Below are 27,272 nucleotides of genomic sequence, written 5' to 3'. Positions count from 1 at the left end.
ACAGTGAAAAAAGCTGTTAGATAGCTTCATAATTGATGTTAAAGTAGAATATGAAGAGAGTCCATCTTGACCCATGTTGTTAGGAATCTAGGCTGAGAATCATTTTTACTCAGACACTTGGGACAGGCTTCTGACAAATGCAAGCTTATACAATGAAACATCCCAGCAATACCATTATGGTGAAAAATTCAATTTCACTTCATACCTGTCATATTTGCCATTCCTCTCCTTTTGGTTCGTTCTGACAGGGGAAAGATACGTGCCTGGAATCAGTAATGTGACAAAAGAGGATGTAATAATGAGAGAAATCATCCATCTGTTGTGCATTGAACCAATGGCTCACAGTGCAATTACCAAGTCCTTGCCTGAAAACGTGAGTCCTGATTTATTTACTTTTTTTCCCTGATTAACTTTTTCTTGTTTTATGTCTTTCTTCTTTAGCTTTCATATCCTTATATGGAAGCATTTCTAATATAAAGCCTAAATGTTGGTTTGAGAATTACAAAATGGCATGCCAAAGAGGCTTACACACCTTACTGATGTAAAGGTAAATGTAATAGATTCAAGTATGGGCTGATCTGGAAAGACTTGTATGGGAATTAGACTTTTTGTTTAAGAGGTGAATTTTTTGTAGAATATTCAACTGTAGTTCTCCTAGGTTCAAAAATAAACGTGAAATTTTCTGGTTTGGCCCTGTAGGGTGATGGAGCTGGATTCCATTCTGGCCTGCATACCACTGATAAATTTAAGCCTGTAATTTTGATGACTTAAACCTATGCAGATCCATTTGAAGTCAAGTATTGTTCATGTCTATTTGAAAACAAAGACTTCTTGACATCCCATTACAATTGTGGAAGATTGAAGCAAAGGCAAGGGATGTAGATTAGATTTTATAGTCTGGAAGTGTTCAGGGCCAGCAATCAATGCAAAAACCCTAAATTTTTGTTGTAAATGAAATAGCCTTAATTATTATCATAGTATCCACAGTCACTGTTTAAAATATCCAAACCTCTTTTATTCCCTTTGTTAAGGCTGGGTAAGCAATGACCTGTTTCTAGAGATCAGCTCTGTTATTAATGAGGTTCTACATGATTAAGTGAAAGTATGATGTCTCTTTGATACTTCCTTGGAAAATGCCAGTTATGAATATCTGCTTTCTGATTAACAGCGGGCAAAAGATAATAGTTCATGAATTAGGGAATTATCTAAATTTGTCTATTTTTGTTACACATAGCATAATACTGAAGATACTTGAATCATTATATGTTTATCCCAAACTAAATTTTTTACCAGGAGAACAATGAAACTGGCTTGGAGAATGTAATTGATAAAGTGGCTACGTTCAAGTAAGTTCTTAATGTTGTTTTATAAATAGCTTGAAAGTGAAATAAAATTTCTTAAATACATGTGGGTTAAACAGTATGAACAAGAGTCTCTGTTCAGCTTATATTTTGCTATCTTGAAGTAAATATATTTGCAAATATGCTTAGGAAAGAACAGTGTGTGAATATCCTACACTGCTGCTGTTTCTTTCCCTTTGCCACCCTCTTTCTTCAAATTTGGGTTGAGGAGTCTTGGGAGTTCAGTAATCTCAAGTCCAAGTGGGAGAATCTTTGAAAGTTCATTTTTTTTCCTAAGATAGAAATTTAAGAAGTCATTGTACCTTTGACAATCACTATCTAGTAACTGTTATGTTACTTAGTTGCTAATTTTCTGCAACTTACCCTTTTTTCTGGAAATTAATTTAATATATAAATATATATGTTTGTGTGTATGCAAGTATAGAACAATAGATTGTAGTTGAACAAAACCAGTGCAAATGTCTGCTACTTTTGGGAGAAAAATGTCTTATTTTAGTATACCTTATTTTAAATTTCATGTGGTTTGCTTGTTCATGTTCAGTTAAGAGCAACTGTAAGTGTACCTGGGAATCTTACTTGGGGAGTTATATGAACAGTTAAAAAAATCTCACTGGCTGGAAAGCAGCAAGTAGTACTTGTTTTATACTTTGGTTAAAGAAAGGATTGAATTTTATGCAGCAATGTCCAATGTCTGAAATTCTAAGCCACGCAGTTAAAAAGAATTTTCAGAGGCTATTCGGTGTGCTTTAGATGGTATAGACTAGAAATATTTTGCTGCTGAATTGTTTACTCCTGTAAATCCTGTATTGAAAATTTAAGGGTCCTAACTGTGCTCACTCTCTGCTTTTAATAAATTAATGAGTAGCCATTATAATTCCTGCTTCTGTAGAAAACAAAATGTGTTTGCCTTTAAAGATGTGCTGAATGTATATTAATAATCTGTATATTATGAAATATTTCTCTGTAAGGAAACCGGGTGTCTCTGGTCATGGAGTTTATGAACTGAAAGATGAATGTTTGAAGGAATTCAATGTGTTCTTTTATCACTACACTAAGACCCAGCACAGCAAGGTAAGCAGTGTAAGATTCACTCTAAAAGGTTAAAAAAATAGTACATACTTACCAGTATTTAAAGAATTTTGCTGAATTAATGCAATCTAAAGAAATTGGTTCAGTAAAGAGTGTCTGCAGCTACCCTTGAAACTAAATGTTCCATGAAATTAAAGTTTTCAATGCAAATCCACATGGTGTGGTTTTCATTTGTGTTTCCTTTTTGGCACCTTGTGTATTTACTCTGTTAACTCTCTATGCTGAGATCAAAATGTGATAGGAATTACCTTTGTACTGGGAACCCCCAAATTTTGTTTTTATAACTCTTACTGAGGAAGCAAATATGTCCAATTATTTATCTTTATTACAAATTTAAATTCAAAACATAACGTTAAACATGTTTCAGACAAAATTCTAGTTCAAAACCAGGAATTTACTGGTATCTCTATCTATCTCATCATATTTCTATTGTAGGGTTTCTCATAATTTCATTAATCTCATGATTGTGTACTTCTGTAGAGGTACTGATACAGCAACACTCCTTTTTCTGTAGGCTGAACATACACAAAAGAAAAGAAGAAAACAAGAAAACAGAGATGAAGGTAAAATTCTAAAATTAATGATTCAACAAATGTGCTAATTGATAGTATATGTAGTTGTATATATATACTGAGCTTTGGGAGATGTCTTGTGACTTCACAGTGGATAGGTTCACATTAAATTTGTTGTGATTTGTAGTAATTGTCATTATTTAGCACCTGGCATTTCTTTTGTTTTTTTCTTTATCATGGACAGGAATTCTGGAATTTTTAGTTTACGTTTAGGGAAATAGACATGGCACTGTACCTATTGACAAACCCATGAACTTGGAAATTTTATGGTGGAGTAACTAAGAGGCAAAAGTTGTGGTGTTTTTTGTGAGCAGTTTCTTTAGACAATATTGAGACATAATAGTGGCATGTAGAGAAGGTTGCCACAGGAAATAATGCTCATATCCATTCTGTAATAGGAGAATGAGACTTAACTTTTAGAAATAATTTTTTATAAGCTATGAATACATAAAACAATGAACCCCTCTGTTTCTATTGTAATACAAATATTAATTCCCTTTTGCGTTTACATTTACCCATTCAAGTCACAAGCATTTAATTGAGTTGATTTGAGGAAGACATGATAAGCTGAACAAACAAATACAGTGAACAATTTAATAAACTCAACTTTGCTCCTTCCCCTTTCAATCTGGCAGCTTAAAATGTTATCAGGGGAATTATTTTGTGGAAATTTAAAAAAATGTGGTTATTTAGATGTAATTGTCAGAGACTCATGTGATTGGACAGTACGGTTCCAAAATACCAAGGTATCTGTTTATCCTGATTTGTGTTCTCCTGAGGCTGCATTTATTGTTGCAGGTACTTCCTGTGTATTCTTTTATGTGGCTATGTTGTCTTTGTCAGTAACTTCATTCAGCCAAAATTGTCTAAAGAATGGTGGTTTCAGAAACACTGCATTCACAGAAGTCCTCTGAAAAAAGGCAATCTGAAAATAGTCATCCAGGTACCTGAAGAAGACTGGAGTCAGTGTTTCCTGGTAGGGAGAGGCTGTGGCATTAAATGAGGTGCTGTCAGTAGATGCCAAGATTCCACATCAGAGTTCCAGTATTAAGTCAGCAAATGTACATAACCAGAAATGACTGGAATGCCAGTAGCAGAAAAAATTTAGAGCTCCATGGATGTAATATTGTGGTGTGGGACACTACAGTCTGGAAACTTCACTCCTCAGTTTTGTTTACTTGAAAACCTTTTATCTGATGCAAAGCACAAACTGTATATTTAATAGTGAGACATAAATCAGGCAGTTCAGAGTGTTAAAAATTTGTGTTTACAGATGTAACTAATACTTGTGATCGATTAACTTAGCTTGTACATGTTTTTTATGTAAGGACTTACTAAAAGTACTCTAGTTTTGCCAAAGGTGAAAGTTGACTTAGGCACACAATCGTGTTTGAGCATGGTTTTACTCATTTAAAGGTCCAGTTTTTCTTTCACTGAAATTAATATGTTTGTGCTCTCTACTTCTGGGTGGGATGTCAGTTCATTGATATGTTTGCACACCTGTTTCCTAGCATTGCCACCACCTCCTCCTCCAGACTTCAGTCCTGCATTCAGCAACGTGGTGAGGATTCTGAACTGCGATGTCATGATGCACATCCTGCGCACCCTCCTGCAGAGGGCAGTGGAGCTGGAAACCCACTTGTGGACTGAGGCAATGGTCCAAATGGTAGGGTTAGCCTTGGTCATCTTCCCATGGTCTCTCCTGTGCTGACTGCTTATGAGAAGACCAAAATATGTAAAGATTAACTTGGAATGATTTTGTCCCCAAACCTGTTTTTATAAATGTTACTGGCAAAGAAAATATTTTTATTATTAATTATCTATCTCTTCTGTAAAATAGAAACATGATGCATAACAGTATTAAAGCTTTCTATTTTACTTTCCTCCCTGTGTGGCCTCATTGCGGAAGCTGTTTAAATATGTAATCCTCCCTGCCTCATATTTTTACTGCAACTTAATGAGTAACTGTTTGATAATTGGAATTCCTTCATTTTTTGAGCTGCAGAGTCTCCAAATACATGAGGCCTCTTTGGGGCCTCAGTCATGAAATAATAGAATTTTTGTAAGTATTTAAACATTTAATTTTACTGCAGTGGCTTGAGTCTTTTAAAACATTGTTGAGATGTTCTTTGGAGGCGATTTTTTGTTTGTTTATTTTAGCAGGGTTTTTTTTTAACATTTATAGAATTAGGACCTGACATTATAGACAGTCTGAATTAATCAGTTTTGCTAGAATGTATAGATTGTTTAATTGCCTTGCCAATCCTGCTAATCTTTGGATTATGGAATTTGCCAAGTACAGATTTTGTATCAGCAGACGGACAAGATTTCACATATTACTAATATAAAAGCATGTGCAAGCTGATGAATTTTAGTGCAACTAATATGCAGTAAATTTGCATTGTAGTTTTTTTATTTCACTTTCCATGTATGATCTCTGTATTTTCATGTGTTTCATCATTATGTAATACAGAACCGTATTAAGCATCCTTATCTTTTATGCCAGTTTTCCATATCTTAAACATTGAATGAGACTTACTATTTTTCTCTTTTTTCAGGTTCTTCATCTTCTTTCTTTAGGGTTACTAGAAGAGAAGCAGCAGTTACAGAAGTCTCCTGAAGAAGAAGTAACCTTTGATTTTTATCACAAAGCAACACGTATGTTTCATTTTCTTTAAACCACAGAGTAAATTAGACTAACTTGATCTTGTAAGGACTCAAATAAACTAGAAGAAATCATTCAGTGATTTAGTCAGAAAGGTTTTATTTTATGCTATATAATTAAAACTTGGTAATTTAACTTTTTTAATAATTAGGAAACCAGGTTTGGAGTAGCTTCCTCTGTTCCCAGTTGTCAGGTGGGTTGAAGAGGATATGTGCTTCTCTTCCTGGGAAAGAAATGAAAAGTAGTTCTAGTGTTACATAATTGAAAGTGGTTTTTCCTTCACAAGAACTGCATTGAAATGGAAACTTAAGAACTCTTTGAAAAATGGCAGTGGATTTAAGTGAACTGTGTCCATCTTTGGTTCTCTCGAGCTGTACAATTAGTGATTTGCTTGGAAGTTAGTCTTTTACTATGGTAATGAAAATAGAAACAGAATGTAGTGGCTCTGGATTGTAGCCTTTCCTCTCTATTGAGCATTTCTTAATATTACATTCAGGACTACTCTGTGGGAGTTGGAATCTGCATTTTCTAAATAATCTTCCATCTTCTCTAGAGTTTCTGCTTCACTGTGTAAAAATAAATTTAAAAAATCCGTTATCAAGCTAAACATAACTGTCATTTGTGAGATGCAACAGAGATAAGAATTGTGAAGTCATAGAATCATAGAATTGTTCATATTGGAAAAGACCTCCAAGATCATTGAGTCCAAATGTTAAGTCAGCACTGCCAAGTGCACCACTAAACCATGTTCCTAAACATCATATCTATGTATATTTCAAATACCTTCTACAAGAATAAATACATAAAACTACTGAAGTCCCTTTATTTAGTTCTTTAAAAATTTTGTGTTTGAAAAGCACTCCCAATGCACTTTATTTTTAATTTTTTCTTATTGTTGAGAAAGAAGTGTCATCATACTGAAAGTGTTAAGAAGCTTCATGTCAGAAGTAATAATTATAACTGAGATGCTAGAGAATGCTTTGCTAGCTTTAGTTTTGCACAACCAGAAAAATGAAATCCTGATTTACATGAAAGGGATGCAAAAATAATCAGTATTTTTGTAACAAAGCTCTTATCGAGACACAATTCATTAAAAGATAGTTTCTTTAGCAATGTATTTGTCTCCCTACTACAAATTTAAAATTAATTCTTTATGGTAAGTGCTGCAGAAGAAATATCATTGAACAGAATGGTCTCCATTTTAAAGCATTCTTTTGTTAGAGAAGAGCCTAGAATACTATGGACTCTCACTGAGTTGTGAGGAAGAAAATAATTACTGTAATTACAATAGCTTTTGTGATTAGAAGTGAACGTGTACACACTAAGCTGTTAGCAAACATAGGTAAGCTCTAAAGAGCTTTACTGCTTCCTCCTGAAGTGAAAGGCGATTCTTTTTTAAGCAGATATTAAGCAAAGATTTTCTAAAGCAGAAATAATTGATCTACAAGGGGATAAATTATACTATACATAACTGGAATAAACAGATGAAACTGTAACCAAAATGTAACTACACAGGTTGTGTTCATGTATGTATATTGTATAGTCAGCAATATTTAAAGGCATGTCCATGGCTGTAAGTACATTAAAATGTTAGGCCTTTTTTTTCCCTGAATGCCCTTTTCTATTTTTCACTTTGTAAAGGAATGGGAAGCTCAGCCTTGAATGCTGTGAATGTGTTAATGCTTGTGGAGAAATTGAAGAGAGTTCCCCAGTTAGAGGCACAGAAGGACACAGTCAATTGGATACTGCAGGTACACAAAGGAGATATAAGTACAAGCTGATTTCAGTTGCGTAGAAAGTTAATGTGAAAGATGTTATGATTCCTATATACAGTTCCTACATATAATCCGTTTACAGCTGCAGTGATTTCTTGAGAAGTTTAATCTGTTGCAGCATTGTACTTGCTGCTTGTACTATGAAGTATTGGATCAATTTTTGCTCAGGTAACTCATTCCAGTAATGTCATTTTTACGCACATTCCTCATATATCTGTTGCCCAATAACAGCAAATAATGAGTAAGGCAGTGTTCTGGGAGCGCACATAGAGTCTTGGGTTTTTCTGTTATTTAGGAGTTTTGAGTGGTTGAATCCATTTGAAAATCTGAAAATAACATGAAACGAAATACCAAAAGTTTTAATCCTGTCCATCATAGAATGGATTGAGTTGGAAGGGACCTTAAAAGTAATGTAGCTCAAAGCCTCCGCCATGGGTAGGGACACCTTCCAATAGACCAGAGTGCCTACAAGTCCAGGCAGAACTTGAACACTTCCAGCATCCACAAATTCTCTGGGCAGCCTGTTGCAGTAACATTGGAAATGTATTAATTTACATTGTTATAAGAGCCAAATTGTGTTTTATTTTTAACATCTGAGTTTCTGTTTTTAGATGTTTGACATGGTGAAGAGATTGAGAGAAAAGTCTAGTTTGGCAACAGTAGGAGCTACATCAGGCTCAGAAGCTACAAAAGGTGATGAGGTAATGATAAAAATAAAGCTTCGGTAGAAGCCTTGTATTTAAATGTTTTGAATAGCTATTTTCAGTGATGTGTCTAAATTTATTGTTGCCTAAAATGATAATTTTTCAAAAAACTGATCTGTGATATGTTGTGTACAGATAGGATTTAGTTTCCAAGATTAATATTTTTAGTACATGAAATTTGTGCTAAACATGTTTCATGGAATTATTAGCAGCTATTGTGAGAGGCTGTACTTCTGAGTTAAATGAAGCAATTGACGGGGCCGAAGGAAATAATTTGTGCTCATCTTTCCATTTCTTGTCTTTGTGAATTGACCACCTTTTTTTTATACTGTCACTGCACAATAATTAGAAATGCAAATCCACTTTAGATGATGTCTTGTAGTTTATGTTATCTGTCAAGAGGTTAATGTCCTTTGTCCTGATTGTATAAATGCATGAGCCTTAAGCAATTATTCTGACTGTCAGTTTCTTTGCCCTTCCCTCAAAATAACTTCTGAATCTTGTGGTCAAATGACACAATGAAATGGAGATTTCAAAGATGACTTCAGTCCTAAGGAGTGGCTGTGTTTTCAATTGACATTTGAACAGAAAAGAAGAATCTGATTACCCTTAGGCAGTAGGTGAAGACAGACTGGTTTGCTCTTAGACGTTTTGTTTGGCCTTAGTTTGCTGCCAAGCAATCTCTTGGCTGGTCATTGCATGCCTAGTTCTAAACTTACCACACAGCATATGCCGTGTCTCTGTTTTCAGGCAGGTGTCATATGGGATTTGGTAAGGTACCAAACAAAATACAGTAGTCCATAAGAAATTAATCTCTTTCAGTTCTACTTGTGGAGCAAGTTGTTTGATTTCCTGGAAAAGTCATGGTACTGTGAATGGAAACCTTGTGTATAACGTTACATTTGTCCCTTAAGTAATTGGATAGGAAGAGTTCGGTTCTATATGTTTTAATAAAGTCTATCTGTGTTTTTTGAATTCTGGATTTCTAAAGCATGGAAATTTTTTTTTATGGTTTCTGAAAATATGATGCAAGAGTAAATGTTGGAAGAACAATAGCTTTCCAGTGTACCATAAAGAATAATAAAAATACAATAGACAGATGTATAAAATGCTGACACATTTTGTTGTGTCATGGATAGGCAGTTCATGATGAAATTTTCTTCAATTTCTGTAAGGAAGATACTGAATACTCAGTAGGGTTTCACTTATGGGGAGAATAACAGAACTCTGGAGAAAACTTTGATGTACACCTCACTAAAATTTCTTAAGAACAGACAAGTACCTAACTGAAATGACTCAGAGATTTTTGATCTTATCTTTGGACTAGGGATTGTAGTAGTGACCTCTTCTAGACCCCAAGAGTCTGTCCAGTCAACATGTAAAGATTTGAGTTCTGTTCATTTCTGTTTCAGATAGCAGTTAACTTTTTTCCCCTCATTAAAGTGTTGTCAGTTAAGAGAATTTGATGTCGGTGGTTAAAATGCGTATACTGGGGAAAGAGTCTTCTCATTTTTTGATGTTCTTAGTTGCCTGTGATTTCTTTATTCTCTTACTGTAAGACACAGAGCACTCAGGATAAAGAGAAAGCTGAGCGGAAGAGGAAGGCGGAAGCAGCGAGGTTGCACCGTCAGAAGATAATGGCCCAGATGTCTGCCCTGCAGAGGAATTTCATTGAAACCCACAAGCTCCTGTATGAAAACACACTGGAGGCCCAGGGGAAAGATGATGCTATTATGGAAGAAGAAAGGTAAGAGAAAACAGACTTACTTGTAGTCTATGACCTTGTTAGATGTCAGGAAGAACTCAGTTCATTTAGAAAATCCAGCTGGTTATTTTATATCTTTGTCCCTTCTGGTCTTACAGCACCTCTTCAGCAATTGATTACTCCAGAATTGCTTTGGGTCCCAAACGAGGTCCATCTGTCATTGAGAAGGAAGTTTTGACCTGTATTCTTTGTCAGGAGGAACAGGAAGTAAAGTTTGAAAGTGCTGCCATGGTATTATCTGCCTGTGTGCAGAAGTCAACTGCCTTAACTCAGAATAGGAGCAGAATTCTTGAACTCTCAGGAGGTATGAGATTTTTTCTTCTCTTATAGTAAAAGCACTTCTGTACCTGGAGCTCAAACTCCTTCAACAACTAAACTCTTTTCTTTGATCAGGTTGCTAATGGGCTTATTGTACTTAAGAAAAATGGATGCAAACTTCTAAATTGCTTTAAAATTCATGTCAAATTTAAGTGAGAAGTATATGAAGATTTAGGTTTGTTGGTGAGGGAAATCAGAAAATGCTTTGATCTCACAAGACTTAATAAAACATGTAGATTTAGTGGGAGTAGTTAGTTTGGAGAAAAGCTAAGACTGTTTACAGTTCTGTTTATTCAAGTACAAGTGCAAATTTTCCCAATATGGAGGAAATAAATGAATGTTATCAGAGGCCAGTATGCCAACCTGAAAAGGGTTAGGGTGTTTGGTTTGGTTTGGGTATGTTTTCCTCTTATAAGTCCAGGAAATAATAAAAACAACAGTATAAAGAATGATAAAAATCTAAGCAAGGATCACATGATATCATCTGATGAGTGAACAAAAAATTGAATACAAGAAAGTTATGCAATCACGAGAGTTACATTTGTGTAATAGCATATTGGTAGCAGGGAACACAAAGCCCAGCAGAATTTCTTTTGTAAGTAGCAGCTGACTAAACATGATGGAAATTTTGGTCTGTTACTACTTAAGGGAAAGAAGAAAATAAATACAAGGATATGGGAGAACCTAAGCATTCACTGACATTTTTGTTCTCTTTTTGAAAAGGGACGTTAGTAATGTTTCAAGAAAGATGCTGTCACAACTTGTAAATTAAATTCCTTCTTATTGTCAGATGTGGGGGTGGTTTTTTGTGGTTTGTGGTCAGCTTATAGATCAAAATGAATGCTATGTCCTATTTTTTTTAATTGACACTAATATGTAGAAAATAGCTTTAAATTATGTTTGTGCAGTTCATTATTCCTGCTTTAGTTCAGAAGCAATCAAACTCTTGATTGTTACCAGAGGAAAGTTCATAATATTTTTCATATTTCTCCATGGTATTACCCTATTTTTTATCATGCTTGTAAACGTTTTCCAAGCTGTTTCACTAATAAGATATTTTGGTTTTTTTCCTCTGGGTCATTAAAAAGTACTGAATTGTCATAGGCCTAGAACAAACTCCTTCAGAATCCTGCTTCATCCATTTTTCTTTATCAGCAAACTACTGGTAATGGCATTTTTGAGACAGTTGTATAGATTTTTTTTATCTAGGTCATATACTAAATACATTTCTTTTTTCTGTGGTACTCTGAAGTACAGATTAAGTCCTACAAGATACACTTGTATATTTTCTGTAGTGGCATGTTGAGCTATTGAAATAATTGAAAAAAGAAGGGAATGGAGTTCCTTTTTCTGAGGCTGTTTTTGGGCATTGTTTATAGTATTTATAATGCACGGTCCTCTGCTGCTGATCAGTTACCAGGAATCCTCTAAGGGCTTTTTTCTTTCAAGATCTAAATAAATGTAAAAATGCTTGTTCCGCCAGCAGAAGTGCAGATAGTGGCAATTCAGTGTTATGCCGAGGTTTACTTTCTTATTTCAGTCTCCATTTAACTTAGGGCAACTTCAGCTGCTGCCAAACAGACAGTGCAAGTTAGGTTATCTTATTTTCAGTGCACGTTAGGTTCTTTTTATCTTTCAGTTTGTTAGATACAAGTGTGTTTGCTCAAAATCATGAACAGTCCCCCAGATGAGGCATGAAGGACTGCTGTTGTTCAGTATTATTTAGAAAGTGAAAGTGGGATCCCACTTTGGGTGCACATACAACACAAAGACATCAGTATATTCTCATAATATTTCTATTGTTTAGGATTGTGCAAGATTAGTAAAAGACAGACTTGATTTTTGTTATTCAGCAGTGCTTTTTGTGTTAGTGTTTTGAAAATATGTGGGATTAGTTGGATAAATTATTCATCCTACTTGTCCTTAGTAGTTTCATTTTCATTTAAAAATAAAGTAAAAGCTTCAGTGACAGTGAATCCAGCCGCAGATCTGTTCCAGTACAGAAGTACCCTTTTTTCTTCCTAACCAATTTGAAATTTAACATCTTTTTCTTTATATGGAGAACCTTCAGTAGTTTAAATGGGTATTTCTTGTCATTGCTCTGCTGCATGATTGGTCTGGAAAAGTTAGCCAAGTGAAGCTTTAGTATGACTGTGCAAACTGTAGGAAAATAAGATCTGAAGGTTCATGTTCTGTTTATATTGTTGATTTCTGTTCATACTGATGGGAAGTTACATTACTGTTCATTCCATAATTTTTCTGCTGTGTGTTTCTAGATACACTAGATCCTCTCTTCATGCACCCTGACTTACCTTGTGGGACCCACACAGGGAGCTGTGGTCATGTAATGCATGCGGCCTGCTGGCAGAAGTAAGGATGTGTCTTTGCTGCCTTTTAATGGTTTTTAATTAATCTATTTTCCAAATCACCTTAAGAGTACACTGAAAACAAGGTACAGTAAGTGGATATTTAATTAAGGGATCAAAATTTTTTATACTCGTCTAAAAATGAAATATGGAACAAGAGATGTTTTGACTTGATGAAGATAATCATTGTCAAAAGTTTTAGGGCCTTTTATGACGCAGAGAAGAATTTCTAAGGACGTATTAATTTATGCAAATATAAACAATGGAGTAAAATTGGTCAAGTGTAAGAAACTATATTGAGAAGGTTTACTTTTAGCAACAGTACTCTACAAGTTTCTCTCCAGGTCAATACTTCAAGGGTGAAACTGATCTATTCTAGTGTGTGTTTAGAAGAGATTCTAGCATCTAGAACAGAATATGAGGAATATCAGTGGTTAAATCTTGTGACTCCTCCCATATCAGTGAAGAAACTCTTAATAAAAAGTAAGGGTGTAGAATTGATGCAATTGCTGTAGACTTGATTGGATTTCTGTTGTTTGAGGGACCCACAATTCAGACCAAGTGTTTTGGATTTGAATGGAACCTGGACATTAAAAGACCAAGGTTCCTGGCTTGTGGGATACAATCATCCTACGTTTCACTCCACATAGGTCTGGCAAGTCTAAACTATGTAAGCAGTGTGAGGTAATATTAGAAATAATCCCACTGAAGTATTATCAACAGATAAGAGGTGGATCATGCAATCACAAGCTAATCTTGTAATTGTCTCTTTATACATATGACATATGTTATAAACACTCTCTTGAGGTTTGTTGTTTGTACTTGCACCATTTTACTTTAAAAAAATCTTACTAAACTTCTAGTGTTTACCATTCACTTTTTACATTCAATATGTGTGTATACTGCTGTTTTTTACAATAAAACATCAGTACAGAATAAGTAGGTGCACACACTTAAAATGAAACTCAGGTGTGTTCCTTGGGTATAACACATCTGCTCTTGGCAGATCCATCTACATCTGCATAGATCTAAGTTGTGCAACATTGGAGCTCAGTTCCTTTACTCTTTTTAAGAGAAGATGGCTTGCTGTATGGGTTAATGGGATTAAAATGAACAACAGGCTTTTCACATACAGTATGGCACAGAAGGTTTGAGTATAGTCTTTTATTTAGTACATAACAGACATTCTAACTTACTAATATTCCTCCTAACTATGCCTGCCATACCTTTCTATGTGCAGCCTACAGTGCTGGAAATCCTCTAAAACAGAATAAGTCAAAATGAGTGGAATATCCTTGTAGTTGCCATGTATGAGCAAGAGGAGTTGCTTGCAAAAACATAGTTGTGTGAATGTGGGGAAAATCAATGTATGGGTTTTCATTTATAACAAAATACTTTCCAAATATTCTATATTCATTAGAATTTCTGCAGATGCCGGTGCACATACATTTTCTCTTCTCACATAAATGGAATTTTATTTTATTTAAGATACGTGTTTAAAGCAAAAAAAAAAAAAAATCTAGTTATTTCCTTGGTGTGGAAGTTAGAAAATTTCATATTTCTCTCTAAGATCCTACTTACTTGATCTGAACATTAAGACTGAATTTGTATCCAGAGAAGAAGATTTAAATGTTTGATCTTTTTGTTCCCATAAATACCAACGAGACAATAATGACATTTGAAAGCTTGCTTGCATCCACTGAGGGGGCAAAAATTATAATGAAGCCTGTAAAAAGATCATAGTTGTTTCTTACTTCCTTTTTGTTTAAAATAGTTGAAATATTATATTCTAATATATATTATTCTCTCTCCCTGTTAGAAGAAGGCTACAGTTCCACTATCTAGTCATGATGCCCAGTAATTGCAATGAATAGCTGATTAATCATTCGTGAAATGTTACCAGTAGTGTTTCCTAAAATTAAATAACCATATGTTCAATACCTGTTTCAAATTTCCTATAGTAAGTTGCATATGAGAGTTACTAGATGCAGTATTTCATTATGTTGAAGATAAGAGGGAAGAGTAGAAAAATGTAAGGACTGCTTGTCTGCAAAATCTTAATGAAATTTGTAAGGGTAATATAAGTGAGGGAAACTTGCCATCATTTTCCCAGTAGGGATACACCATGCCTTTTTGCATGAATTCATCTGTGTGCTCAAAGGTTTTATTATTTTCCCATCCAGGCATGTAGAAGAGTTACAAATCAAAGGAAAAGACTCCTTTGTTGCCTTGGATAAATGTTTGCTGTACAATTATGCTTGAACCTTTGTGTTCATGTTGCTTTTGAGCCATTGCACGTTCTCCTTTCCTTTTTAATGTTGTAGATACTTTGAAGCAATACAGCTGAACTTCCGACAACGTCTGCACGTCGAACAGATATTTGACCTGGAGAATGGAGAATATCTTTGTCCCCTTTGCAAATCTCTGTGCAATACTGTGATTCCTATTGTTCCACTGCGGGCTCAAAAAATAAACAGGTGAAATACCAGATTGGTTAACCTCTACTTAAAAAAAAAAAAAAAAAGGAAATATTACTTTAGGGCTGATCAGCTTTTCAAATTTTTGGAAGAAAAACTTCAAAAAACTCATCTGTATAAAATACTGCATATCTTCTTATTGATTGCTTAGCCAAATATACGTCTTTTGGCAGTAAATACTTTATTTTTTATAAAACATTTTTGGGTTGCCTACTTTTTGAAGTTGAAATCAAATGAGAAAGTACCTAGACCTAGTATTTAGCCTTGTGCTTAATTTTGTACTGTTTGCTCAAAATTTCTGAAGGCAGTAAAACTGAGCTAATACTGTTTGGATGTGTTTGGATCTAATTGTGTCCTCTACTTTTTAAGTTAAGGTGGTTCTTTAAATGTTAAAGTAAAACCTGCTTTCTATTTTTTTTTTTTTCAGTGAGGATGCAGACGCAGTAGCTCAAATCCTGTCCCTAGCTAGGTGGCTGGAGATTGTCACAGTCAGGATATCAGGCTACAGTGTGAAAAATGCTAAAGGTTTGTTATCTTAATTTTTAAGCTATTCTGTGGGATAGACATCAGTGTATGTCTTAACTAGTACCAGTAGAAAACTTCAAATAAAGAATTGAGTTTTGCTCTCAATCAAGACAGTATCAAATAAAGCTGGGGATAAAAATTATTGCCCTTTCTGAGTTGATATCTTGATTTCAGTCCCCTCACCAATTTTCTGGCTTTTGTTAATTATTTTCCATCTTTCCTTTGGAAAAAAAGGCGCACTTGGAGAGGATGCCGACAGACTAATGCTCATGGTTAATAAACTTTTATGTGGACTGTGAGGTAGTTAAAAATAGAACAACTAAATTATAAAGGACAAAATGAAAGTAGGTATGAGTATTTAGAAAACAGGAGGCACAGAGAGTCTAGTGTTTTGTGGAATAGAGGCAAAAGTTACTTAAAGGAGGAATCATGGAATATAGTCTAGCTTGTGAGGTATGTTTGCAATTATTTTGAAATCAGTTTCAAATAAAAACACTACTCCCTTTTTTTCGACTGCTTAAAAAACTGTAGCAGCTTCTTTGCTTTTTAATGCAGATGTATTTTTTTTTTCCTGTTAGGAGAGAAACAAAGTCTTCCACCTTTCACCAACAAGGGAACTGGGAGCTCAGCTTTGGAATTCCATTCCATCCTTAGTTTTGGAGTTCAGTCGTCGTAAGTGTTACTAGCAGTGTTCTCTGCATTATATTAATTTTCCCTTCAATATCCCAGGTATACTTCAGAATGTGTATTGAAGGAAAGCAGTGCTTTGTTTGGTCTGACTAGGGGCTTACTCATTATTTTCCATAAGCATTCACTGAATATTGAATCTGTGAGGAGCTAGGTGGACCTTTTGGTCAAGTCCAGTCTGGTACTTCTTATGTTCTTGGTACAAAGCTAGAAGCCTGGAATCTTCTAATCTACAATTCCAGTGATTTGGGTTACTTGCTGTGCCTCTAGGCATGTTATTTATTGTTTGTCTGCCTTAATTTTTCTGCCATACATCTGTTTTGGGCATGGATTTCAGGTGGTTTTGGACATGATAATGGGATGGGGATCACTTAGAGGGATAGGGCTCTTGTCTTGTTCTGTTTCTCTTCTATTCTAAATTAAACTCAATGCCAACATTGAGTTTATTTGAGACAGCAATTGGTGATCATGTTCCACATTACTAATTGTAACACTAAGCACGTTCAATTCCCATGGGCAAAAGCATTTGCCCACTAAAACAGAATGAATGGTAGATGCTTATCAAGTGAGCTCAACTGTCCCTTATCTCATTTTAAATCATGCTGTAAGTACTCTGCTACTTCAGACTGACATCAAAGCTATGCAAAATATCCATGTATATCTTTTATTTGTACAAAAATAAAAAAATGTTCTGTTGTCAGAAACCTGAATCAAATTTTTTCTTGATAACTGATGGGAAAGATTCTGTAGTTTAAAGTTAAACAGTGTTGTTTAAGTGTGAACCTGGCTAAACCCCAGATTTTTGGGTACAATTGTTTTGTCCATAGAGATACAGAGAATTATTATGAATGTCATATAGTTCTATTAGAAAATCCTATGTATGACTTGAAAAAAAACCCACAAGCCATTAAAACTGCTAAACACTTGTTTACATAAAACTACATTTACAGAAACTAACCTGATGTAATTAGGAAAGCGCTTAAGTGCTAAAAAATGTGTTTAAAAACACACTTGAAAGGTCTTCCATTTTCAGCACTTTACTATTTTCACTTCAGGACTTAAAATTACTGTTTCTTACAATGTTTATTTTCATCGTATTTTACTTTAAAATGTTTGCATTTTTTTAATGTGAATTATAATGTCATACACAGAAATAATATCTTCCAGCCTGGCAGCTCTTAATCTCTCAATTTGTAAAGTCTTTTTTGCCAAAGTCCTTGATTTACTACTGAAAGCTAGGGATTTTTTTTTATCTCTGTCCAGACAAAGAGTCTTTGTTCTCAATATTTCTTTCATAAATAACTGTCCTGGTTTGGACTTAGACTTTGCTAGTGATTGATTAACCAGTAAGTAGTTATCACTATTAATAATTGAGACTGAAATTTTCTCATGTTGGTTTTGCAGAGCCAAGTACTCAAGCAGTATCAAAGAGATGCTTATTCTCTTTGCCACCACCATTTACAGAGTTGGGCTCAAAGTTGCTCCAAATGAAGCTGATTCCCGGATTCCTATGATGACCTGGAGCACTTGTGCTTTTACCATCCAGTGTATAGGTAAAGTGTAATTTCAGCTTATTCCTTCTCGTTAATTTAAAATGTTACAGCTTGATTGTTTAATTTTATACAATGTGATTGTACAAATAATAGTTCTACATAAGTACAAGCCATATGTAATAGTATAGCAAATTAAATTATATGTAATTACATATGTAATAGCAGAATTATTATCTATAAACCAATAGAAATAGTAGGATGTTGTTCTTACATAGTAGCTCATGAAATATGGTATGGAATGCCAACATTGAATTTAATTTGAGACAGCAGTTAGTGATCATGTTCCACATTACTAATTGTAACACTAAGCATGTTCGGTTAATATTTTCAGGTTGTTAAAGATCATTGACTTGCAGGCATCTCCTACACTAAATGTCCAGTAGCTGTGAAATACTACTCTGTCTCCGTATTTGGTTTTATCTATATTATTTAAAAAATTTTCATGGGATTTGTAGAAGAAAGTCCCTTGTATTCTGAAACTGCTAAGTAGATACCTGGTAGAAAAAGAAACAAAAAACCCACCAAAAAAACTACCAAACATTCTCTGCCATGAATCTCTCAAGGCAAAAAAATTAGCAGAAAAAAATTTTCATTATGTGGGATAATTTTATTTCGTTTCTGTACTACATACACAATTAAGTTTGTGTAATGAACATGAAGCTGTGGATAAATCTGTAGATGCTTCCAGACAGGGAAAAAGGCAAGATCTAGGTCTAAAATGCATGATGAAGGGATTGAGAACATAATTGTATGTGTCCATACATGTGATTTGTCAACTATACCAAGTATTTCTTGATGAAGATGTAGAAGTACAAGTTTAGTCTACCTCGAATCTCTAATGGAGTATCAGGAGTTCAGAAGGTTTTTAGGTGGATTGGGAATATTCTGATAAAGCAGAAATGGAACTGATTGCGTCTTTAGTGATGGATTCTATATTTTCAAATAGGTTGAAATTGGTCACCCACTTTATTAACATTACTGTACTTAACGCTGTGCAGATTGGTTTTGTTTGATATATGAAAAAGGATATTTGTGGCTGTCAAGGAGGAGTTAGCCAGCAAGTGCATAAATGCAGTAACTGTTGTCACAGGTCTGATATTGAAGGCCTGTGTTAGTAAAAGAAAATTCAGGTACTCTTGAGGAGAAGAGTATAAAGCCAGAGGGATCACTGTGACAGTTTGACTTGGCCACACCACTTCCTTGGAATCGTTTTTGTTTGCAAATGGAGCAGACTTTTGTGGAATTGTAAAGCAAAACTGCCTGCATAGTTTCAGTATGCTGGTCTAAGAGTCTAGTTATAGTGTATTATTGAAACCATTTAATGGGCATATAGCTGAGCTGCCTAGACAAGGAACTTCAGAGGAACCTCTAGAGGAGATTCAAAATATCATTGACCTAAGGGAAGGGAATTGGTCTCATTGCTAAAAGCCAGACTCCTGAAAAAAGAAACAAACTCAAAACCTGCCAGAACCAAAACCCCACAACAAAAAGCCTCCAAACCAGAATCTCCCAATGAAATAAAATTTTAAAAATTCCAGGTGTACTGTTTCATCTCTGGAAAGCGACTGAAGTACAAAACCATTTGAACTGATACCTTTTTACTCAATTGAGTTAATTTGATTTCTTGTTTTTTTATTGGCTTATTTTTTCCTGATTATTCCTTCAAAACCAAAGCACTTAGGGAGGAAAGATGAGCTGTATTCCAACTTGGGAGTTTTGTTTTCAAAGTATTTCTGTTAAACTGGAGTCAAATGCAGTAGTGCAAATTTTGCCAGGTTGCCAAGGCAAATTGTGGCTGCCCCATCCCTGGCAGTGTTGAAGGTCAGGTTGGATGAGGCCTTAAGCAGTGTAGTCTAGTGAGGGTGTTCCTGCCCATGGCAGGGGAGTGGGAATTAGATGAACTTGAAGGGTCCATTTCAGCTCCTTAACATTCTATGATAAATATGAGGGTAAGATGGCTGCATAGCATCTCTGTAAATGTAACTTGATGGATTTGAGCATTTCATAAGGGTAACTGAAAATAAATCTGAATCCATAGAATGAATGTTTTATCATCATTCATGTGAAGCAACATTCCTTTAAATCCTTAGTTTGCAAAGGCTGAAAACTGAAAATTTTAAAATTGCTTATTGCAATAATTTATCTTGGAAATGATCAGTGCCATTTAAGACAGATTTGGTTTTTTTCAAGAGAATTCTGTTATAACAATTTGGGTGAGCTTTAAAAAGGAGTGTATATAATAAGAATAAATTAATATTAGGTTGTGTAGAAAAAAAAAAAACTTAATTTTTTCTGTGTTTAATTTTAAGAAAACCTCTTGGAAACAGAGGGCAAGCCTTTATTTGGATCCCTACAAAATAGACAGGTATGGATGAGTAAGACATGCAATATATTTTAAACAAAAAAGTATTTCTAATATACATGCATCTATAAACCTGTCAAAACTGTTAAGATCAAGATCATTCTCTGTTGAGGGATATCTCTCAATGTTTGGATTCATAGCATAAAGAGCACTTTGAAAGAATAATATCTGCTTGTATATGGATGTTCATATTAAATTAATTTATGCATGTCTTTTATGTTTATGTAGAAGTAGATATGTTTTTACAGTTCTATATCACTCTTATATTTAGCCTTTTTTTCCCATTCAACCCTTTTCTCTTGCGCTCTAGCACAGTGGCCTTAAAGCATTAGTGCAGTTTGCAGCTGCTCAGAGAACAACATCCCCACAGCTTCTGATACAGAAACACCTGATTCGTCTTCTAGGAGGTACTGTAGTCCTTTTGTTTCCTGTCTTTTGTGTTGTGGAAGTTTCTGTTGCAAAGTGGCACACAGGTTAGCGCAGCACAGAGGCCAGGGCTGGAGTACTTGACAGCAGTGCTCACTTCAGTTGCCTGAAATCATGGGGTGTAGATGGAACTCACCCCGGGTTACCCAGACCTACAAATACTCAAGTCTGGAAAAGATGGGAACAACTGTCTCTGGCAATGTTCAGAATTACTCAAATTCTCTTCTAAACAGATTAATAAAGCCACAAAATAGGTTTTTCTTAATTGTGAGACCTCATCTTCTTAGCATGGAGAAGAGCAGGCTCTGGGGAGGTTCGTCGCAGCCTTCCAGTATCCTACGAGGGCTTATAAAAAGGAGAGAAAGGGACTTATTAGAGAGGTAGATAGGAGCAGGACATAAGTGGAATGGTTTTAAACTGAAAAAAACTAGGTTTAGGTTAACTATTACATAGAAATTCTGTGCTGTGGGGTGGTGGGGCACTAAAACAGGCTGCTCAAAGAAGTGGTTGCCCCATCCCTGGAAGTGTTAAAGATCAGATTGGAGGGAGCTCTGGGCAGCCTGGTGTACTGAGTCACACTCCTGCCTTTGGCAGGGGAGATGGAACTGGATCATCTTTAAGCTCCCTTTCAATGCAAACCATTCTATAATTCTGTGACTTTCAGTACTTTCAAAAGTCTGCTTGAAGCCTAGCTTAAGATATTTCAGTCCCAGGGAGAGCTAGTTTGAGGCATGTAGTTTCCCCATAGTTTCTTATTGATTGGGTTAGTCTAAGAGTCTTATATGGGGTTCTTAGGCTTTTGTATTGGGCAAGGTTGTGAGGCATCTAGTGTTGAGGTGGCCTAAGGACCTTCACCTTTAACACTATGTGTGATTTATTAGAGGTGGAGAAATAAAGATTTATGTCTCAGAATTTTGAAGATATATTAATTAAAATTGTTAACTGTTAGTGCATGTGGAAATAGCTAAACATGCACAATCAAACCAGTGGTAAGCAGTTAATTAAACAGATCCTTACTTAAGGATCTGGACTTTTGTTTGATGAAAACACAGAAATGATAGAGGCTCTAAAATCAGATTCTGATACTACAGTTCAACTCAAAAGAAGAAAATACGTGCTAAATATTTAACTGATGCCTTTATTTTGTAGTTCTTCTACCAAACTATAAAGGGGAGGACACTCCATCACTCTTAGAAGTAGATATGTTCCACATTTTGGTAAGCAGGTTCATTTTATTCTTCATGTTAATACTTTCTTTTGAGCACAAATTTTTGTGTACTGTACTCTGTAAATAGTATCTGTTCACTTGCATGAGTCAAATGATTATATATGAGCAACCATCAAATGATTGCATTTGACCGCTGCGTTTACTTTTAGTTCTGCTAACTTTCAAATCTTTGCTGTCTTGTTCTTATTAAATTTCCTTCTTGCAATCTCAATCTTCTTTTTTCCACTTCCATTGTTACTAAGGATTAAAAAAAACAACTTAAGAAGCGCACTCAGTTTCTTTCCCTCACTTTCCCTTTGTCTCAATCAGTATCTCATACTCTGATTTCTTTACATAGACTCTCGTTACCTTCTGTATTTTTCTTAGCCTCTTCTTTCTGTTCTTAATACAAATCTGTGTTACAGATTTTTCTGCCGTTCAAAAAATCCAAAGCACGCAGAAAATGGCCAATAAAACCACTCACCAAATAAAATCTGTCTTGCCCTGGCTGTCCTTCTATCTAATGTTTGGTCTCACTTCCCACTTTTTTCAATGTGCTTTGTCTTGTGTCAAAGAACAGAAATCAAGCTTTTTAGGAACTGGGCATGGTATATCTCTAAACTGACAGTTACTATTCAACTCTGTCTGAGTTTCCTACATGCCTTAGTGCTCAAAGGGCTGATATTTTCCAGTGAGTTTTTGCTACACTTTGCATTAAAACTAGTAAGATAGATTAACATACTCAGAATACAGAAATAAAATACAAATGTATAGTGAGAGTACAGTTGCTACCGTTGTATCTATTACCAAATTTTTGGCGCTTTAATATTTGTCTATTCCTCTTCACTGTAGGTGGCAGCTGTATTATCCTTTCCATCTTTATACTGGGAAGATGCTGTAGACTTGCAACCTTCATCAGTTAGTTCAGCCTATAACCACCTCTACCTCTTCCATCTGACAACACTGGCACACATAATGCAAATAGTCATCTCTTCAGCAACAGGTAGGTGTATATTTGTGTTGCATTTTTCTGGCATTTTTGCACAGTTTCTTAAAAATAATGGATTGATACCATTAGTGTCTTTCAGGTATAAATGTGCTCATAAGAGGTGACACTTAGACCTAAGTAGTAATAACTGTTTTCTGGTAAAAATGAAGTAGCATTACATCAAGTTCAGAGCATTTTATTATATCACTTCTGTGTGCTTAGGCTAAGAAACCAAAATAGTTACTGATATATCAGTACTTGCTCCAGTCAGTCATTTTAGAGGGGTAACTTTCCCTTCTTCACTCCTCGTAAGAGAATCAAAGTTCTGCCAGCATCACTGAGCTGCACAGTGATAATCCATATGGATTTGGGAAATAAAATTTTCTTTGCTCTTCAACTTAGTAATTACCCAGATACGAAATACAGAATCCTGTAAACCGATAGGAGAGAATTAAATTTTTCTCTCTATTTCATAACATAGTTAAAAATTGCCTATAGACTTTCTAGCTAGTACTTTGTTTTTTCTTCAGTATGATAGGAATTTTAAAAAAAATCCAGACATTTAAAAAAATTTCTGTAGCTTAAGCTATGTAGAACAACTTCAGAAGTTCAAGGGAAGGAAGCAATTCTTTACTGAGGATGACCAATGAGAGTGTAATCCTGATTCTTCCTTACAGCATTAAGTCTCGGGAGAACATTTTTAAGACAGAAAACAGCAAATAGAAAAGAATTAGGCAAATTAAAGTGGAATTAATTCTGTAATTGAATTTAAAAAAAAGGTTTTAGTATTTGTAAAAGAGAAGTATGTCAGGATGTAGTGCATTTACAGTGGACTCTTCTTTTTGTGTGCAGAATCCCCTACTGCTCACTCATCTGACAATAGTGAGGAGGCACAGTCTGCACAATCTTTCTGTAGAGAGGTTTGCCAATACACTAGTGGGTAAGTAACAGTTCAATTGTATTGTTAAATTTTCTTGGAAAGACAGCAATCCACAGGATTGACCAGGACAACACAGAAGACAGGAAAAAATTACTCATTTCATATAGGGAGTAGCACAGTGCCTTGTGCTTTCTTCCCACACTCCTGAACACTGCAAGTGGTAAAAGAAATGCTTTTAGTTAAAGTGGCTGCTTTTTGTGGACAGCAGAGTTAATCATTAGCCTGAGGATGAAAAAATACCTGTATCCATTGTGGAGAGAAATACATCCAGCTGCAGTATTTATTTTTTCTTTGCTTTGATTATTTTGGTTTAGATCTCTTGTGTTATAAATGGGAACAAGAAAGAAGGAAATGGTCCTACTACAAAAGGGGGATAAGTGTAAAGCTGAACGTTGTGGCTTATTTGAGTGTTAGTGCCCATTTTCAGACTTTTCTGACAGGTACAGCTGTCTAATTTGAAGATTTATTACAAGTGTGGTTCATAAACTCAGTACTCATTTCTTGTGAAAAGGGGAGGTTGGAAGTCAAGCGCTGGTGGCTGTGTTTCACAGAATTTGGGACACATGAGGCTTGCTTCTACACAGCTACCATTCTACCAATGCTAGCCAAAATATGATAGTGCTAGAATGATTTGCACTATGAACTACTGCAGCTTTTTCTCATTTCTGTTTTACAGTTGCTTCAGTCAGGATATTCCAGGCTGGCTTGTGTGGGATTGTGTTAAAAAAGGCATCATGCCTTACCTTCGTTGTGCTGCTTTATTTTTTCATTATTTGCTGGGAGTTTCTCCACCTGAGGAGCTATTACAAGGTAAATATGAGAAAACAAATGTACGACCTTCTCTGTCTTGAAAGAATTTTTAGATGTTCACAATAATTTAACAATAGTCAATACATGAAAGTAAGACTTGGAAGGTAAAGGAATTACTAATTCGTAGAGGAAGGGACAGGCACTTGAAGCTGAGTTGTCCTGACCTGCACAGAAGATGCAAATATGTGAATGGTCAGTGATGTATTGATAGTGAGTACTTGTTGATAAAGATTCAGCAGTTTAAAGATAATTTCAGGAATTTAGGTTACATTGCTTGAAATGTATTTTGAAAGCCCAGTGTTTTTTGTAGTGCTAATGTTGATAAATGCTAAAGATACAGGGATTGAGCCAAACAAAACCAAACAGGTACAAAGCACAAATTTAAGCCTCTTCCTTGAAGGATCCTAATACATTGCTGTTACTAACCCCAAAAATAAATATTTTGTTATGTGTCAAAATCCAGTGAAACACAGAATCATCAACTATTTGGAAAGAAGAGCAGTAATTTTTATGAATAACTGAGACAAAATATAACACATATATAACAACAAAAAAGAAAAAATTATTTCTATAAACTGTGAACTAAATTAGAATTTTATTAGAATATGCAAGTCAAAATCTCTGCACATTGGGATATGCCGTTATCCTTACCAGGGGTCTGGATCTTTGATTCTGTAGGGAGGAGTCTTTCTGGTGAACTAACAATGTAATTTTCTGTAGGAGAGACAATAAATGACCACCCAGCAAACTATAAAATTAGCCCAATGTCATGTAATGTTAGCACTGACTTGATTACAGCAAAATTTAATATCATTGAGGACTATCGTAAGGGTAGTGAAAAAATAAAATGCAAGTACAGAAATCTTCTGCACTTGTGTGACATTTTATGCAGTAATTTAAGCAAGGATTTTTTTTATTACAGTAACTTATGTATTAAAAATACTTAATTATATATGTCAAATTTGTTTAAACAGATCCTCAACTAATCCAAATGATAGCTCTGATTAAGTTGGCAGAATAATACCCAGTTGTACGATGTAGGCACTATGATGAAGCTGCAGGATACAGACTATTCAATGGAAAAGGGATCAGGAGATTTCTAGTTTTGAGTGAATTATTCAGCAGTGCTGAAACACTTGAGCACTCATTCGTGTTTTCTTTTGCAGTTTCTGAAGAAGGGCAATTCAAGGCACTTTGTAGTTACCTCTGTCTACCTACAAATTTGTTCCAGCTCTTCCATGAATATTGGGACACAGTAAATCCACTGCTTCAAAGGTACTAACTGGGACTGGACAGGCCATGTTCTTCTATTGTGATGGCCCTGTGGGAATTCTAGACCAAAATTGTTAGGGAATGACTAAGCTCAAACTCATACTGAAGTTGTATACATTTTCTACAGGTACACTAAATCTCTTAAAGCACTTCAGAAACATAAAGCACTCTCTATTTTATGATAGTTCCAATATTAACTAATTATAGTTTAAGGGACTAGTGCTTGCAGACCCATATGAAACCATACAGACAGAAGTTATTTTAAACCATTGTGTGTTTGATATGGCACTCAGTGCTCATTTGCCTATTTTTAATCTGTCCTCAGCAAAAGTGCTGATTACACGAGCTATAAAATGAGAGTGTGGAAAATCATGTAGCTGGCAGGGTGAGGCTTTGTATTATTTCTTCTCAACATTTGCAAAATAGACTGGTGGATGTTGAAACTGGCTTAATGGTTAAAAGGTGCAATTTGAGCATTATGTACATTGCCATGTGCAGTCATGGAATCATAGAATGTTAGAGGGTTGGGAGGAACCTTAAAGACAATCTGGATCTCAGCACCCTGCCATGGACAGGGACACCTTCCACTAAAGCAGGCTGCTCCAAGCCTTATTCAAGCTGGACTTGAACACTTCCAGGATTGGGGCATCCAAAACTTCTCTGGGCAACCTGCTCCAGTATCTTACCATCCTCAGAGGAAAGAATTTCTTCCTGATTTCTAACCTAAATTTCACTTCTTTCAGTTTGTGAAAGTAGCAGTAAAGAAAACATTTTCTTTAGCAGTAAAGAAAGAATCGGTTAAATTCTGCATTCAAAACCTCAAATTAAATGAATGGACACACCATACCTCATCCTCAGTTAAGACTAGAGCAGCTATATTGTGTTGGAGAATGTGTGTTTAACATGACCATTTGAGCACCTGATGGCAATAATGATTATTCCTGGTTCTTGGCAGAATTCTCTGACTCACATTAGCTTTTACTTCATTGTTGTTTGGTTGGGTTTTTTAACCTCTAGTTGTTTTCATCTTTGTGGTCTAGATTTCTTCAATTTAGGGACATTACATTTTGAACTGTTGATTTCCAACAGTCCATGTAGCTGACCTAAACAGTTCCCTACATACAGTTTTATTATTATCAGTTCCATTTGTAGTGTATATTATTACATATAAATTTATAGATTCGTTTTTACAAGTAAAGTATTAAATTACTTTTTCTTACTTATTCTTACATATTTGCTTAATGACATAGAAGTTTTTCTAAGAGAACACAAAAAATATGATGCTTGTGAACATGGGGAAAGATCACTAGAAGCAGGATTAGCAAATAGTTACTGTGCTACAGAAAAAGAGGTTTCAAGTAGGAGGCTGCGTATTTAACATAATAGTAACAGTTGCCAGATCATCATGCA

The 27,272-nt window shown here is 35.2% G+C and overlaps 1 protein-coding gene across 4 annotated transcripts in view; it reads left to right on the top strand.

Moving 5' to 3' along the window:
- The window catches only part of UBR1 (ubiquitin protein ligase E3 component n-recognin 1), a 59,242-nt gene that overhangs the window by 28,852 nt on the left and 3,118 nt on the right, over window positions 1-27,272 (top strand). For 2 of the 4 annotated variants that reach the window (XM_054275394.1, XM_054275393.1), the window contains exons 21-42: window positions 249-373; window positions 1,294-1,346; window positions 2,330-2,432; window positions 2,965-3,013; window positions 4,534-4,688; window positions 5,581-5,680; window positions 7,329-7,438; window positions 8,074-8,163; window positions 9,732-9,913; window positions 10,030-10,235; window positions 12,526-12,619; window positions 14,940-15,092; window positions 15,520-15,617; window positions 16,196-16,289; window positions 17,709-17,857; window positions 20,167-20,222; window positions 20,530-20,626; window positions 21,795-21,862; window positions 22,705-22,855; window positions 23,693-23,780; window positions 24,457-24,590; window positions 25,757-25,865. In XM_054275394.1, the coding sequence (XP_054131369.1) occupies window positions 249-373; window positions 1,294-1,346; window positions 2,330-2,432; window positions 2,965-3,013; window positions 4,534-4,688; window positions 5,581-5,680; window positions 7,329-7,438; window positions 8,074-8,163; window positions 9,732-9,913; window positions 10,030-10,235; window positions 12,526-12,619; window positions 14,940-15,092; window positions 15,520-15,617; window positions 16,196-16,289; window positions 17,709-17,857; window positions 20,167-20,222; window positions 20,530-20,626; window positions 21,795-21,862; window positions 22,705-22,855; window positions 23,693-23,780; window positions 24,457-24,590; window positions 25,757-25,865 (2,464 nt within the window). Of the gene's footprint in view, window positions 1-248; window positions 374-1,293; window positions 1,347-2,329; window positions 2,433-2,964; window positions 3,014-4,533; window positions 4,689-5,580; window positions 5,681-7,328; window positions 7,439-8,073; window positions 8,164-9,725; window positions 9,914-10,029; window positions 10,236-12,525; window positions 12,620-14,939; window positions 15,093-15,519; window positions 15,618-16,195; window positions 16,290-17,708; window positions 17,858-20,166; window positions 20,223-20,529; window positions 20,627-21,794; window positions 21,863-22,704; window positions 22,856-23,692; window positions 23,781-24,456; window positions 24,591-25,756; window positions 25,866-27,272 lie in introns of all 4 variants that reach the window. The other 2 variants (XM_054275392.1, XM_054275391.1) reach the window with 1 other exon arrangement.

This window comes from Melozone crissalis, unplaced genomic scaffold, assembly GCF_028551555.1.
Source record: "Melozone crissalis strain CALT ecotype California unplaced genomic scaffold, PUWL_Pcris_2 ptg000018l_1, whole genome shotgun sequence".
Lineage (NCBI taxonomy): Eukaryota > Metazoa > Chordata > Aves > Passeriformes > Passerellidae > Melozone > Melozone crissalis.
This window is presented reverse-complemented; position numbering and strand designations above follow the sequence as displayed.